The 17,440-nt window shown below is 39.1% G+C and overlaps 2 protein-coding genes across 5 annotated transcripts in view; one reads left to right on the forward strand and one right to left on the reverse strand.

The window, feature by feature from the left end:
• tubgcp3 (tubulin gamma complex component 3) overlaps nucleotides 1-17,440 on the reverse strand; it is a 172,319-nt gene that overhangs the window by 57,101 nt on the left and 97,778 nt on the right. For all 4 annotated transcript variants that reach the window (XR_010329237.1, XM_064329869.1, XM_064329870.1 and 1 more), the window contains exon 14: nucleotides 15,244-15,433. Coding sequence is in view for 3 of the 4 variants with exons in the window: in XM_064329869.1 (XP_064185939.1) it covers nucleotides 15,244-15,433 (190 nt within the window). In the remaining variant the exon portion in view is untranslated. The remainder of the gene's footprint in view (nucleotides 1-15,243; nucleotides 15,434-17,440) is intronic.
• Nucleotides 1-17,440, forward strand: part of LOC135251993 (uncharacterized) — a 57,522-nt gene that overhangs the window by 24,113 nt on the left and 15,969 nt on the right. The window lies entirely within an intron of this gene.

Raw genomic sequence — 17,440 nt, forward strand, 5'->3', positions numbered from 1 at the left:
AGCACAAACTTTCTCACGTATTTACATGAGTTAACAAAATATTACCAAACTGAAAAAGGTCTCTCACCAAGTAGCCTATTCACTTACCCATAATCAATAGTCCTGAACAAACGTGAAATATACGATGTAATTCCACTGAAGACCGCGAGAGCTACTAGGAATACAGAGCTTTAACCAAGCCATTGCGCGACACAAACGGAACCCGTGTAGACACGACGCGCTGCTTCGCCGTGCCATTCCGCCGTGCCACTTTGCGTCGCTTACGCTACGCGTGCAGTTGGTGATCGGCTTTTGATTTCAGCACACATGAAACAGAGGGAGTGGGGGGGGGGAGAGAACCAGCACACTGAGAGAGGCAGTTAGATTAACCAATAGGGAAGCCGCCGCTGGCTCCACGCGGCAGAGGCCCCTCCCTTTTGCCCCGGAAAGTACATGCTTTCGTCCAGACTAGGGTGCCACTGACACCACCAGAGTGAATTTACGAACGCACCCCTCTGACACCGTGCGTCGCACAATTCCAACCAGTCAGTGCGTTAGTTGTGCATGTAAATAGCATGTTAAATAGTTAACAAACACGAAACCGTCCAGGTCGACGGTGCAACATTAGCTCATATATGGCAGTTGGTTGAAAATAGACACTTCATGCTACAATCAGGATAACGGCAATGACTGTGAAGTTTAGGTAAAAAACAACAAGGCTGAATCCTTTAAACGTAATTTACATAGAAACTATACGCTCAGATCGCCTAGTTTCACTCACTTTGGCCCAAGCGGAATCGATAACGTTTCAGAAAATATATAACGTTAAAAGATTTAATTCAATCTTCTACTGGGAGTTCTGCCGTTTATTGAGGGTGTGACAGAAAATTTTGGTGCCGCTGACTGTAATCAAATGTTTTTCACAATTTCCGTTCGATTGAGCAAGTACCATTCACGGTACATTTTTATGGGTTAGTGATGTCAGATTGTGCTAGCTACTTTACATGAACCTTGTATGGGGATCAATAAAGGCCAACAGCACAGTACCACTTACTACTTGTCACTTGTACCACCACTGTAATGAACTAAAAAAAAGGGTACATACTACCTTTTCTATGAGAAATGTGTTGTCGAGCTCACGCACATACACTGCTAGCGACATTCTAAAGCTCCGTTTTGCCCTCCGTACTATATAGCTAGCTAGCTATGGCACGTCCTCACTTCTGTAACGTTATTTGTTTCCCTCCGTGTGTCCATACATCTGTATCGGTGGTTGTGGCTGTGAGTCCTTAGCTCCTACTCATGCGTGCAGGATAGCATAAGTACGCGCTAACTAGGTTAACTAAAGTCGGTGATCCGTACGTAATAACTAGGTTAGCTGAAGTAGGTGAAACACGAACATGTTAGGGTTAGCTAAAGTAACGTTAGGCGATAAAGCTGTGCTTAAAAATGTTGTGCCGTACCATCTGCACATGCGTCCTACTAAACGAAGCACCACCTGCGCATGCGTCCCACCAAACCTCCCTCAAAGGTTGTCCGTGAGTGACTGAGTGACCACAATTTGCCACGCATAGCCCATGGCGCCAATTCCTGCGCGCCGTGGGAAAAAAGACTGTTATGGTCACACTGGTGTTTAAGTGATAAGCTTATGTTAAATTATTATTATTTTTTTTAACGGTTATGGCCACATTTTTGGCTAAGTGATGGGTTTATGTTGAATGATAAAAAGACATGTATTTGGAAAAATGACTGGAAATAAAACAATTTATTGATTTCTAATGCCCCTCTTTGATATTTGTATTCAATGCTTTACTCATGTGCCACAATAATGTAATGTTTTTGAATTTAAATATCTTAATTTGGGGGCTTTTCCAAGCAAATATTGATATATGCGATTAATTGTGATTAATTTGATTAATTAATCAGCATATCATGTAATTAATTCGATATAAAATTTAAATCGATTGACAGCACTAGTTTATATTCCTAATTTATAATTCTAAGTTAGTATTGTAAATGTTACAAATGTCTTGCTTCATTTAAGCAATTTTTCAAGTCTCTGTGATGCTCACATCTGGAGTTATAAAGCTTTATATAGGGTCCCCCCTCAATGAGCAAGGATTGGTCAGATTTGGCATGTGTGCTAATGGGTTAAATGTCCATCCTATTCACAGATATCTCATGTATCTTATTGGAAAAGCCCCCAAATGAAGATTGTCAACTCAAAAACATTACATTATTGTGGCACGAGTAAAGCATTGAATCTAAATATCAAAAGTGGGCATTAGAAATCAAATTGTTTTATTTCCAATCATTTTTCCAAATACATGTCTTTTTATCATTGAACATAAGCCTATTACCCTAAAATGTGGCCATAACAGTTTTTTTCTATGCATGGAAAATTGTGGTCACTCACTCACTCTCACTCACGGATGACCTGAGAGGGATGTTTGGTGGGATGTATGCACAGGTGGTGCTTTGTTTTGTAGGACGCAAGAGCAGGTGCTTCTCCCAAAATCACCACTGAGCGGCACAAGATTTTTAAGCTCAGCTTTATCGCCTAACGTTACTTTAGCTAACCCTAACATGTTAGCGTTTTGCCTACTTTAGTTAACCTACTTCGCGCGTACCACCGACACAGATGTAGGGACACACGGAGGACAACAAATACCGTTACAGAGGTGAGGACATGCCATAGCTAGCTAGCAATATAGTTAGCCAAGTATTACTCATGACACTTTGTACAGGTGCGCCGTGGGTCTGCATGGTTTCGTGCTTGTTTAACTAATTAACATACTATTTACATGTGCAACTAACGCACCACCGGTTGGAATTGTGCGACGCACGGTGAGGGTGCGTTCGTAAATTCACTCCGGTGGTGTCAGTGGCACCCTGAGTGCTCTTTTGTCGTTTAGAAATTAGTGCTGCTCTCAGAGGCTCAGAGCCACACCGGCCGCTCCAGGTGAAGGGCCGGTTTGTCAGTGTCTGAACCCCATAATGGCTGACAGTGTGGCAAAATGCAACAGTTACGTTATTTGGCAACATAGGTAGTGTTATTCAACGCGCAGCAACTTACAGTAACATCGGTACATCAATTAACGTAAACATTAAATAATATTATATGCATCGATTTGCGTTATTTTCTTTAACACGTTATTTTATTATTTATTAATTAATTAATTAATTAATTAATTAATTAATTAATTAATTAATTAATTAATTAATTAATTAATTAATTAATTAATTAATCAAAATGAATGTGTTAATTTGACAGCCCTAATATAAACTAAAGTGCCACAAATGCAATTGTCTAGGCAAAAAATCTAAAATCAATTTGAACTTTTTTAGTTTGCAATGAAATACTGAGAGATTGCAAATATACAGCAGGTTAAAGTATACATGCCCTGGATGAAAAACTCCTTTACCACAAGTGCATCATACCGAAGGGTGGATACACAGAACTACTAAAGATCTATGAATCAATAAGTAAGCAGTGTACCCAGTGTCTCTAAATCTATCCAAAATGTCTAAATTATGCATTGCTGTAAATCACAACACAATCATGTATTACACTACAAATCATTGTTCGACTGAAGAAACTCACTGTTGCAGCATTTTCAAGTGGGAATTACAAGCTTTCCATCAGTACAGTGGTCTAAAATAGCTAGGGGTCCAAAAACATATCCAAAATCTCTCCAAAAATGAATAAAATGTATGTTTTTTTTCCATTACAAATCATATAAATGAGCCCCTTATGAAGGTTTAAGATGAAACATTGATATAAAATTTAAAAATAATGCAAAAATATGGTAACACAATGCAGTACAGTATCTAAATGTGTAATAATTAACTCCTGTATGTATTTCTATATTCTGTACTCTGGTATGTTTTCTTGTATGGGGATGGGACGACATTAAAACAATTTTCAACCGTCCACCATGTTTTGGCAATGTTCCAACTCTCACGCCATCACTGTTGCATCACAAAAATTACTAAACTACCAATGAACGCTTACATTACAGTATGAAATATCCTCATTATGAAATACCACTAACCTATTTAAAGACACTCAATTTATAGACAGAGACAGTAAATCAATGATACAGTTCTATCCACTTCTGTCTTGCTCCAGAAAACGATGTCAGCTAGGTCTATCAGCAAACATATGGCTTAGCTATGCTCAGAGGTTCTCAATAATAATAGTATTTTCCAAGAAATTACAAAAAATCGTTCAAGTTTCCTCAGGGGCAGCGTCTTTTACTACTACCACTGAGTGAATGCGTAAGTGAATGCCATGATGAAAAAACTTTAGGTTATGCTGACCTATAAAACGCTATTCCAAAAGCAAAATTAGACGTGTTATACATCGTTAGAAACTTATACTCACACCAACTGACTAAATTAATTGTCAATCAAGCCAGACTGTAATAAAAAGGGCGACAACGCAAGGTACCCAGGTATCACAAATGCGCGTATATTTCCCAAACGGATTGTCCAAGACAATATATGACCACTCAGTCTCAAAAGGGACATTTCTACATGTAAAACCAATGGTACGGTTGTATATTTATTCAATATTTAGTCCCAGATATTGACTGTAGAATGACATGGTATCATTTTTGAAAACTTTGTCTTGTTTATTTAGTTATTCAGTGAGCAGCGTTTTCACTGTTGTAGTGGCATATCTTAGGGCTATTGTCAGGTTTACCTTGTTGCTATGACGGAATACAATTTGAATGGTGAAAGAATATTTTTATGAATGCCCAGATAGGCAATATTGTCCATTATGTCATGGGTCGGGAGTGTAGTGGCAGATGAGACTGCAGGGAGGGGGTGCTTGTTAAATGAACAACCAGAGTGACAATGGTGGCGCTGCGAAACTCCGTATTCGGCATAGTTGTCATGTATAGTCTACTAATGAAACTAAAACAAAGCGTTTCTGTTTATAGCTCATACTTTGGTTGCAGCAGCACTGAATGTCTGAGTTCAGCAATCTGAGCACGCCGGTGAGCTGACCACTAGGGGCTTTGCGCTAAGAGGTTAAAGGATGTATCACCTGCTTAAGCTCATATGAAACAGATCAACAATAATGTTACGTCATTTAAATTAATGGGGATAATTTACACGTTCCAGTTTCACCAAAAACAATGGTTTGATCCATATGGTCAAGTAACTTTTAAATGGCTGCTGCTAGAAAGCAGAGCTCTTTACAACAAACAACTTTTCCATCTCTGTTGTGGCATAGGCGAGCAGTTGTTGCTCAGGCACCAACTCTTATGCCCTCCCTACTCTCATCTCCTCGGGCCTCCAATCTTCATCATTTTGATTTATTTGATGAGGGCTGTCCTCAGTGCTTTCCTGAGTACTGAGTAATGTCCCGCTCTGGATCGAATCGAAAAGGCTGAACAGAAGACCTTTTCAATGGCGCTCAATGGAAAAGAGCAATGGGCTGGCAGACTCGTGAAACCATTTGAAGTCACTACCCAGAGTGCATTGTGACGATAATAACAATGGTGACCTACAAGTCGAAAGATTTTTTAAATTTTCAAAATAAGCGATATCTTTCATGTGGTTTTTATGAAATATTTATATAATTAAATTATTATTTTATTTGTATAGTGCTTTTTACAGAGAACTATCACAAAGACACATTACAGAGTTGCAAGAGAGAGAGCAAATAGAGCAAACACTAAGCCTGAACCTCCAAACATCAAGTACATAAGATAAACTCTCTGTGGGGAGAAAACCCTCAAATGGCAGCGAGAAAAAAACTCCCCAATGGGAAGAAATCTCGAGAGGAACCTGGCTATAGGGGGAGCCCATCCAATTTAATACATAAATTGAAGGTATTTACACCATATTAAACGGCAACTTGCAGGTTGGCATAACCATGATTTAATATGTAGGGAAATGATGTAGCAATGGGATTTTAATGTTAAAAATAAATGAAAAAATGCTTAGAATTACATCTGTGCTTACTTTTGTAACGTGGTCGGCCACGCCCACCTCAAATACAGGGAAATCGAACGTGACATCACACAGGGGAGTCAGAACAGAGCTAGAGCTAAGATCAATGGCAAAGTACAGAATATTAACAGAAATATGAATGACAATCTTGACATCGTGGAGACTTGATGAGGTATAAAATCATCTTGCTAAACAGTAAGACAGTTTTTATACTGTTTTATACTTCTGCGTAGTCTACATATTTCCCGTAATTTATTTAAATAAACATGCTTTATTTTGCATTATAGTATTAGTGCTCCAGTACAATTAATTAACTGGGATGTTGCTAGCTATACATAAGCTACCTGATAACTGTTCGTTTTAGGTACTGCCTGATATGCATTAACTTAGCAAACAATGTTAAGCAGCAGAAACCTTTGCCACAGTACAGTAGCTCTCGCAAGTCACTCACAAGACATCTGTCCAGTTCACAACAGGTTCTCCTCACACCATGACTTAATCTACTGGCATTCCCTGTTGTTTTTGTCACCCTGTTCCCTGTCGCTGGGCGACTTGCAGGCTCAAATTTATATGGCTGTGGCCCATCACAAGTTTGGCAAGCGGACTGTTAATATTCAGTACTTTGCCACTGATCTTAGCTCTAGCTCTGTTCTGACTCCCCTATGTGATGTCACGTTCGATTTCCCTGTATTTGCGGTGGGCATGGCCAAAAGTAAGCACAGATGTAAGCGTATTTTTTTATTTTTAACTTTAAAATCCCATTGCTACATCATTTCCCCACATATTAAATCATGGTTATGCCAACCTGCAGGTTGCCCTTTAATCAGAAGTAATGTAAATAATAATAGGCTTATCTGGGACCTATGAGATCTACTGGCACTCTTAAAGGGCTAATACTGCAAAAGAGAAATACTCTTACAGAGAAATGGCCCATCCATAACAGTACCCCCCATATGCCAGAACATACAAGAAAGAAAAATAAAGAAACACACATAAATATACACATACACAATATATACATATTTAAATACATATACATATATACATATATATATATATATATATATATATATATATATACACAGTTGAGGCCAAAAGTTTACATACACCTAGGCTAAAGACATTCAAACTCAATTTTTCACAACTCCACACATTTCACGTCACCATACATTTCCTATGTTAAGTCAATTAGGGTATCTACTTTATTTCCATAAGAGGTAATTTCAAAATAATAGCTAACAGACAGATTTATTTCAGCTTTTATGTACTATATGAGATTTTCAGTGGGTCAAAAGTTTACATACATTTTGTTAGTATTTGGTGGCATTGCCTTTAGATTGCTTAACTTGAATCAAACACTTGGGGTAGCCTTCCACAAGCTTCTCACAATACTAACATAGAAGCCAGCGCAGATCCAAGCGCAGAAATCATCTTACGACAGGGTTCACGTGTGATTCATGAAACGTTCGTAGCTCGCTAATCACAGCGTAAGAATGATCGCGCGTTGATAAATGTGGCAGCTTAAAACAATTGTCATTTAAATATCACGCCCCTATATATTCTCGGTTTAGAGGCCTCGCCCCTAGAGTTTATGACGTGGAGAAGCGTAATACGGCCAAGAAGAGAAATTTCTCCGACCTAGAAATAGAATTTGAACCAATTAGTTCTATTTGGCAGCCTGAAAAGTGGCATAGAAGGAAGTCAGAAAAATGCAGTGTTGAAGGAAGTCACTGCTGCGGTCAACAGCGTTGCCGTGGACAATCGAACTCCAGCTGAGGTTGGAATATTTAATTTATACATCCGTGATATATATATATATATATATATATATATATCGTAATTCTTTATATTTAGGTGAAGAACAAATGGTCAGACCTCAAACTCGCCACCAAAAAGCGTGTTGCAGCCCATAGGCGCAGCACCCAGCTGACTGGAGGAGGCCAGCTGGATTCCAGCCTTGCATTGACGCAGACCGAGGAGCGAGTGTCCGGAGGAGACACAGACTGTGTCCGAGCTGGATAATGGTAAAAATTTAATAGCCTAGGCTACTAGTATTTAAATAATTACACGGTTGCAGGGTTAATTTATTTCTTCATTTTAATGATGTTATAAACATGCCTTCGTTTCGTTTTCATCTTACATGCGCGTACATGTCTTCTAACAGAGCCAGATCTGCCACTGCCGTATTTGATGACTGTCAAAGCTCTTGTTTAAATAGGTGACTGAATAAGCATCTAACCTAATTGCTTGTAATTGTCACCAGTAGCGTAGCCTAACAAGTAGGCTATCTCAAAATGAAAAAGAAATTAATCTCATTGCCTACACCAAAAAACTGTTAACCCCGTTAATTGCAAACAATTTGAAAATACCTATTTATGTTAGGGATATGACACAGTCGATGTAGTCCTTTACAAAATAGAATATTTTGACATAGGCTACATATTTTTAAGTGATGAATATGTGGCCGCATATGCTTAGATGCCAGTCAGAATATGGTCTAATAACAATTCTCTGACTCAGCCAGATTTACTATGCTGCACCACAAATCCACGCTGACATGAAAACTTGCGTACACGAGTTGAGACTTGACCTGAGATTTGATCGTAGCCTCCGCTCACATTCAAATTGATAAATGTCGAGCTTTGCATGGAAATGACCGTACGCCCAATTTTTTGTCGTACGTTCGTTTCGTAAATGAGGGCCATTGTCTTGCTGGAAGACCCAGTAGTGACCAGGTTTTAACTTTCTAGCTGATATCTTGAGGTGTTGCTTCAGTATTTCTAGATAATCTTCCTTCCTCATGATGCCATCTATTTTCTGAAGTGCAGCAGTCCCTTTTAAAGCAAAACATCCCCACAACCTGATGCTGCCACCCCCATGCTTCACAGTTGGGATGGTGTTCTTCGGATTAAAAGCCTCACCCTTTTTCCTCCATACATAGCGCTGATCAGGGCAGCATGGTGGTGCAGTGGGTAGCACTGTCGCCTCACAGCAAGAAGGTTGTTGGTTCGAATCTCGGCATGGGGCCTTTCTTGGGGCATGTCCCCGTGTCCGCGTGGGTTTTCTCCATGTACTCCCACAGTCGAAAGACATGCAGGTAGGCCAATTGGGACTCCAAATTGCTCATAGGTATGAGTGTGTGAATGAATGGTGTGTGCGCCCACAGCTCCTGCTGTACCAAAGCATGGTTTTGAGGGGGCAAACAATAAGCATGTTGCTTTATTTGGGGCAGCCATCCCGGTGTTGAAGTTGTGAACCGCAAGCTACAATGGTCAATGGTTTCATTTTGCGCTTCTGCCGTGAGAGATCTTCCCGGCAGAGGCAAATTTGCATATATATTTTTTGTATTTCTACAGGAACTACTTCTGCTCGCAAAACCACCCCCAGGTGGCAAATATGAGCACTCAAAACCATATCTGGCAGTTAACAATTCAGCTGTGGGACTCACAAGCAAAGTAGAACAGTGTAACCGCTGCTCTTATTTTAACGGGAAAGGAGAGGAAAATAAATTTTAAAGAAAAAAGGGACATGCTTGTTACCCATAACATTTTTGTGTGAATTTGAGTAACATTTATGTCTATTAACGGTTATTCAACGAACTTCGTGGTTAGACTGAGAAACCTAATAGTCAGATAATTTTGAGCACAGTCTAAAGTCATCCATGTTAATTTCACTTAGGATTTTGTATAAATGTAACGCATCATATATGTAACACGGTAAATAACTTTTTGTTCACTGCTGCTAGTCGTCATTTGAGGATTGTATATGCATAATTCAGTCCTATACCAAATGATTAATGGAAAAGAAACCATTTATCACACGCATTTATTATAAGAACACACCAGATTGGTCTGTATAGTAGGCTATGACTATTTGGTTTTGTGTGAATTGTTTTAAATTAGAATGTGTTGGGAAACAGACAGTTTTGTGTATTCTGCGTTTGGGAAGTTTCCGCTGGGCCCCGGGGGGGAAGGGGGCGAGCCCCTCTGTTGTATTTCAATTTCAATGTGAATGGAACCTGTTTGAATAGATAGGATGGGTTTGAATTTGAATGTTCCAATCGGAAGGAAGCACAGCCTCTTATCACCAATCAGAGGCAGCGCTCCAGTTCTGACATTATGCAAAATGTACCCACTCTAAACTGTATAAATCTAATCACCCACCAGTACTATTTTGAACTTTCTCTCTGAGTTGTTCCCGTAGCCGGCTGCGTAATAAATCTTCCTGTTTTTATTACAAACTTTTGATCTGCTTCTTCCTGGAATAACGGTCATTTTACCTGTTTTAGGTAATATCTTGATTAACCTACAAATGTATTCAAGGCAAATTTCCCATAGTAGTTTCTCTCCTGTCAGCGTCTAGTTCCTCGTTACTGAATAGGGGAATCGACAATTATTGAAATTACTGAATTATTTAAATAAACCATTATTGTTTAACATTTAAGTATTTGCTCATAGTTAAAGGGGAAATGAAGGAAGCGAGCGCAGATAATGTCGGTTCATTACCGCTGACTCTACCTCGGCCCGTGATTTGTTTTGTCTGATGTTTTTTTTGAGGTATTTTTGAGAGAGACTGGCAAAGATGAGCGCATAAATTTTAAAAAAATATGTCTTTGCCCCAAAGATTATGGAGGGTACTGCTGGCCATAATGTTAGCCATTAAAAGCTGGAACTACAATGAAAAAGGCAGTCAGGGGATCAGCCCCAGCATACCTCCACAAGATATTCAAACCCTACATGCCAGCCAGATCCCTCCGTTCTGCTACCTCAGGACGCCTAGCGCTTCCCCCTCTTCGCACCTGCACTTCCAGAACACGTCTCCTGTCTGTTCTGGCCCCACGATGGTGGAATGACCTCCCTGTGGAGGTCAGAACAGCTGAGACACTGACCCATTTCAAACAACGACTGAAGACTCACCTCTTCAGGCTGCACCTCTCCCCATCCCTCCCTACCCCCCTGTAAATGACTGTAAGCTTAGGGTTGTAACTAGGCAGCTGTTTCGTAGGTGACTCAGGTGCATTAACTGTCTTAACTACTGCTTGTATTTTTTCCATAGATTGCGTTGTTGCCGTTCTCGCTGTGTTAGTGTTAATCAGTTTAACCTTCAGGGTCCAAGTTGAACTATGCGGTTGTTCCCTGCACTTGGACCGGTACTTCTCTCTAGGGGTTTCGTCATACTTGTTCCTGGTTATGGTTATACACTTTGATGTACGTCGCTCTGGATAAGAGCGTCTGCCAAATGCCTGTAATGTAATGTAATGTAATGTAAAAAAATATAATTGTAGTTCCAGCTTTCAATGGCCAACGTTCGATGGGCTAACGTTACTTATTGTTCTCTTCCCAAAATGTTAGCCAGCCAACAAAGGTTAACTGTATCAAGCCCTATTTCTGTTGGCAAAATAGGCAGCCATGTTAGCTGAAGCTATTGTATGTAGGCTTATCATATTAACATAACCAGAAAACAGTTGCATGTTGTTTATTATTATTTTCACACAACCTGCTTTTAACTGCCAATAATCCATGTGCCAGGAGTAAGTCTAAAAACAAGAAAAATGACAAATTTTTTCAAGATCCATAGTAGCAGCTCAACAACTTGAAAACAAACCTTAGCTTCAATATCACTTGACTACACCTGCTAAATACAATACATTGCATTTTCTTTTGGTCATGAAAGTCCATTTCATGCACAAAATTCTGGCCAAGGGTCACAAAAGTGCATTTAATTACCACAAAATGCATTCTTGTATTGTATAATTAATATGGTAATTATAAGTATTATAATAATTAAAAATGCATGTTGCATTCCATGCACAAAATGTTGAATGTGCTAAATTTTGTGGACAAAATGCACAGCACATCTAATATTTTGTCCACAAAATGCAAATGCAAAATGCAGTATTTCTTCATGTTGTAGCACAAAACACATCATCATGCAACTAGTCAATGTAAACAAATTGTAATTTGAGCAGACCTGCCAACCTTCGGAAAATATTGAGTACCACAATAGTCAGTGTAACTCTTAGTTCACATGCTTTCGCACCACTTCGCTTTTCACGCACACACGCACACACAAGCCTTTCTTCATAATTCTAGTTTTGACTGTTAAGTGATCAGGCAAAATTGTATAATTTGCCCTGATTCTAAAATATCACTTGCACTGCACTGGGCTAAATTATGATAATACTTTCAAGTCAAATGTTTGAGTACACCTGCTTAAAACAAATTTTTAATGATTAATATTTCTTTATATGATGTGTGTGCTTATACAAACTGATAACCATAAGTGAATTGCATTCACTTATTCAATAAAAATGGAAATAATTTATTTTGTATATTGTGACATATGTTTTCATTTTCAAGTATTTACAGAAACTTGTAAAACACTGTCAATTATGAATAAAACCAAGTTTCTGTTCATGATTTCCATTTTTATTTAATAATTAAATAATTAAATCAGCTTATATAGGCACACATCATACAGGCCTAATGAAAAAAATAGTATTCAATTGAAAAATTATCTAGGAATGTAGGCTTTTGTAACTAGAGGTTTAGCTAAATTATTACCTGAAGCTCCTTGGTGGCTAATGTCAAAATCATAATTGCAAAATGTGCAACATGCATGGTGCGGAAGTTTTGAGGGGCAGAGGCACGGCCATTGTTCCTGATATTTTGCGAGGAACTTCTGGGGGCATGGACTTGCTTCTTTTTAGCTGCTCTCTCTCTCTCTCTCTCTCTCGTTAGTATCCTCGTCATCTGATGTCAGGATTATTTTCTAACTGCAAGGCTGGTCGGGTGACTGGCTGCAATAATAGGAATTATTTGCTACGTTAGCAGTCTATAGTCAAACACCTTTGCAATGGTCACTTTGCTCCAACAGAGCGTGCACGATTCAAAGTTTGAACAGGGAGTCTACGTAGCGTTTGAGTTACTGCAGCTAAATTACTCCATCAGTTATTCACAAGTCTCGTAACGAGGCTAAATCGCATGCGAGCTTCTACTACGGATAACTACACAGTAAGTAGGTCATAATCATATGTGGATTGCAAATTGCTCTAAAAACACACAAACTGTAAACAGTAGTTTTGAACATGCACAGGAATGTTGTAATAAAACACACTAAACAATTGTGAATAAGACTTTTGGATCACTGAAATGTGTTCATCAGGGTCCTGGGTATCAAAAGATGACAAAATATTTTAGCAAATCCAATGAAAAATATAAAATAAATTGCTAAAGGTTCGTGTTGTGACTACTATTTTTCAACACCAGGTGAGAATGGGAGGGCAAATGGCCTTTCTGTAATGAATATGCATTGGGTAGGACAACCTGCCAGCTAAGTTGGCTATTCACACCTGGCCACATGCCTCCCCACCACTAAGACAAAGACTCAGTGAGCCATTTAGAAGACAGAAACAAAGACATCTTTTGATTTTCAGAACATTTATTGAAGCAAACTATATGCATGGAAGATGAGATGAGACTGGTGTACTCTTGCAACGCTTGGGTGGCCTCTTAGCTAGTGGTGAACTAGGACGTGTTTCCTGATCAGCATCTCTGTAAATATGATGAAAACAAAATTGTTAGGAAATGACATCAAATCAAACTTTATTTATATAGCACATTTCCTTCAACAGGTGAAAATTAAATGTGCTTTACAAAAAAGGGGCAAACCACTAACTAATGAAAACAAAACTTAGGAAATGTGACATGGTTACATCATATACAAACAAAGAACCAAACAAACACAACCAGACGCAGAGAGGTAGCCTATAATTTTGAGAAGCAATGGTTAGAATCGTTTGTAGTGTGGGAATTTACAAGCGTGCATATTAGTGAATATTCCTACAAACACACAGAGAATGTAATACAGCACACATTTACATTTAGAACAACATTAGCTAACCTAAATAAACATTGATATTCCAGCTGAACTACACGCAACTCATCAATAACAATGCCTCAATCTGAAGTAGGCTAGGTCTGTTTAGCTAAGTGGTTATTATATTGCTATTTCCCGAATTTACTTACAGTATGCTAATATCGATTGTGCGAGGACATCAGTTTTAGAATCCTAGCCACGCCACGGGCTATTTATTACCAATATGATCGAAAAAAATACAGTCTACCTGCTACTTCTAACGCACAACCAGACGCAGAGAGCCTAGCCTATTATTCTGAGATGCAATAGTTTGAATCGTTCGTAGTGTGGGAATTTACAAACGCGCATATTGGTGGATATTCGTACAAACACAGAGATTGCAATCCAGTACACATATTTACCAATATGATCATAAGCAATATACTTACTCATGAAGTTGATCCTCAGCTGGATCAGTTCGCTGTTCGAAATGACACCGCTCTTCATCAATGTCGGCTTCTGGACGGACCATTTTCCAAAATTAAACAAAATGTTTACCTCAAAAGAAGTAAATTAGGCTACACTTTGACATTCTATCCTGCTTTCGCAGGCTTGGCATTTCTCACATGGATCTCGCATCGCCCCTCCCCTACTCTCCTTCTATGGAGAGTAGTTATAATGTCGTTAACATGTGAATGTGATTTGGGTGGACTTCCTGATGAGCGAAATTCACATAGTAATGAGTAAGGATTAACGAAGCATACATGGTTTAATTAATCAAGTCAATCATCCAAATAGAAACGAAAGTTCATTTAATCTTGCCGAGCTCCGCCGGCGGAGCTCTCGACCACAGAGGGTTAACATTACGGTCACATTTTTGTGCTTGATTATTACTCCCCACTTCCCATTTTACCCCAGCAATGCAGCGTTACGCCTCGGTGGATAATAAAGTACCGCTGCGTATCAGAGGATGTTGAGTGGGTCAGGGAGGGTTAAAGAACCACAAGCACAAGGTCGTAGCATCTGGTTCAATCAGATGGATGTAGTTTAAATACCAAATAAATGTACGGTTTTGTTTTGTATTAACTGATTGTTTTCCGTAATTAAATTACAATAATATTTTTTTTTTGCGTAGTTTCAGCTGGCATTTCGTACCTGCGTATTTTGACCAAGAATTGCGTGGTTGGTACACAAAATGCATGCAGGTTGGCAGGTCTGTTTGAGTCAGACTTGAGTTTAAATAATGCAACTTGAATCCACAACACTGGTCAGCAGTAAAGACATCCCTAAGGTCTTATTTTTATTATTTGACCAATTTTTTCCAGATTTCTTGAGAATGGTACGATTTGTCCTAGGATGAAAATATTTCTACAAACTGTCAGAGTCCTGGACGGATTCCCAACAGTTGACTGGGCTTGCAAACTCCCACTGGCTACTCACTTGAGCAGGTCCATCAAGTGTCTAATGAAGTCCCCCTGTCCCAGGAGCAGGTATCGCCTCATGGCTTGCAGGTGCTCCAGCAGCAGGTAGTTCCGATTCAGGACATCTAGCAGGTATTTGCTCGTGTCGAAATATGCAGCATCTATCTTGCCCTGAAACGCCCCCTCCTGGTCAGCAAATAGCTCAGCAGCTGAGGAGCATAGAAGTAGAGGGTGAAAATAAAGGCAGTGAGCTGTAAAAACCACAACTCCACTCGATGCATTGACTGGCACTGGGTGATGCGGATACAGCAAATGCAACCCTCACTCGCATGCAGTGCAGTTACCCATACAGATCAATGCGGCTGCTCTCCCTCAATTAAATTCTCCTCTGGATTGGCCTCAGGCTGCTACATCTCTACAGTCCCAATATCTTTGGCTTCACTTCATTTAAGTCCTCCTATTTCTATTAGGCTTGTATTTGAGCATTACAGGAGGCTCAGTAGCTGGGTTTACATGGAGCCTAATATTCCGATTAAAATCGGTTTAAATGCCCAAGCAGAATGAAGATGCTCCATATAAACACCTTAATCAGAATAAACAGGCCTAAACCGATTGAAATTTCAATCGGTTGCAGAGGGTTAGTTTAACCTCTTAGCGCACACCCCCTAGTGGGCGTGCCTAAATTACTAAACTCAAACATTCGGTGCTACTGCAACCAAAGTGTGAGATGAAAACAGAAACGGGTTGTTTCAGTTTCATTAGTAGACGATACATGACAACTATGCCGAAAACGGAGTTTCGCAGCCCCACCATTGTCGCTCCCGTCGTTCATTTAACACACACCCCTCCCTGCAGTCTCATCTAAAAACACCCCCACCCTTGACATAATGGACAATATTGTCTATCTTGGCATTCATAAAAATATTCTTTCACCACTAAAAAATCGTATTCCGTCATAGCAACAAGATAAACCCGACAATAGCCCTAAGATATGCCTATACAGCAGTGAAAACGCTGCTCACTGAATAACGAAATAAACGAGAAAAAGTTTTTAAAAATGATACCATGTCATTCTACAGTCAATATCTGGGACTAAATATTGAATAAATATAAAACCTTACTGTTGGTTTTACGTGTAGAGATGTCCCTTTTGAGACTGCGTGGTCATATATTGTCTTGGACAATCCGTTTGGGAAATATAGGCGCATCTGTGACGCCTGGGTATCTTCCAAAATAGCTGTGCGTAACACCACACCTGTTGTTTACGGCGTCGTCGCCCTTTTTAGTACAGTCTGACTAGATTTACAATTCATTTATTCGGTAGGCGAGAGTATAAGCTTTCTAACGATGTATAACATGTCTAATTCTGCTTTCGGAATAGCGTTTTATAGGTCAGCGTAACAGAAAATATTCTTAGCATAGCATTCACTTACGCAATCACACTCTGTTAGCAGACAAATACGATGCACCTAACGAAACATGTTCAAGGATATTTCGTAATTTCTTGGAAAATACTATTATTATTGAGGACTTCTGAACATAGCTAAGCCATATATTTGCTGATAGACCTAGCTGACATCGTTTTCTGGAGCAAAACAGAAGCGAATAGAACAATATAATTGATACTGTCTCTCTGTCTCTATCTACTGAACATAGAGGAGATTTCACCATTGCTATGTAAGTATTATCGTTCAAAATATTTCGGTTATATACGTTCTTTTTGAAATTGAGTATTTTTAAATAGGTTAGTGGTGTTATATAATGTAAATATTTCACACTGTAATGTAAGCGTTAGACGGAAGTGTAATAGTTTTTGTGAAGCATGCAACAGTGATGACGTCATAGCTGGAACATTGCCAAAACGTGGTGGACGGGTGAAAATTGTTTTCATGTTGTCTCATCCCCATACAATAAAACATACGAGAGTACAGAGTATAGAAATACACACAAGAGTTAATTATTACACATTTAGGTACTGTACCGCATTGTGTGACAATGTTTTTGCATTATTTTTTTAATCTGATAGCAATGTTTCATCTTAAACCCTCATAAGGGGCTCATTTATATGCTTTATAATGGACAAAAAACATTTTATTCAATTTTGGAGAGATTTTGGATATGTTTCTGGACACCTAGCTATTTTAGACCACTGTACTGACTGAAAGCTTGTAATTCCCATTTGAAAATTATGCAACAGTGATTTTCTTGAGTCAAAA

The sequence above is a fragment of the Anguilla rostrata genome, chromosome 3, assembly GCF_018555375.3.
Source record: "Anguilla rostrata isolate EN2019 chromosome 3, ASM1855537v3, whole genome shotgun sequence".
Lineage (NCBI taxonomy): Eukaryota > Metazoa > Chordata > Actinopteri > Anguilliformes > Anguillidae > Anguilla > Anguilla rostrata.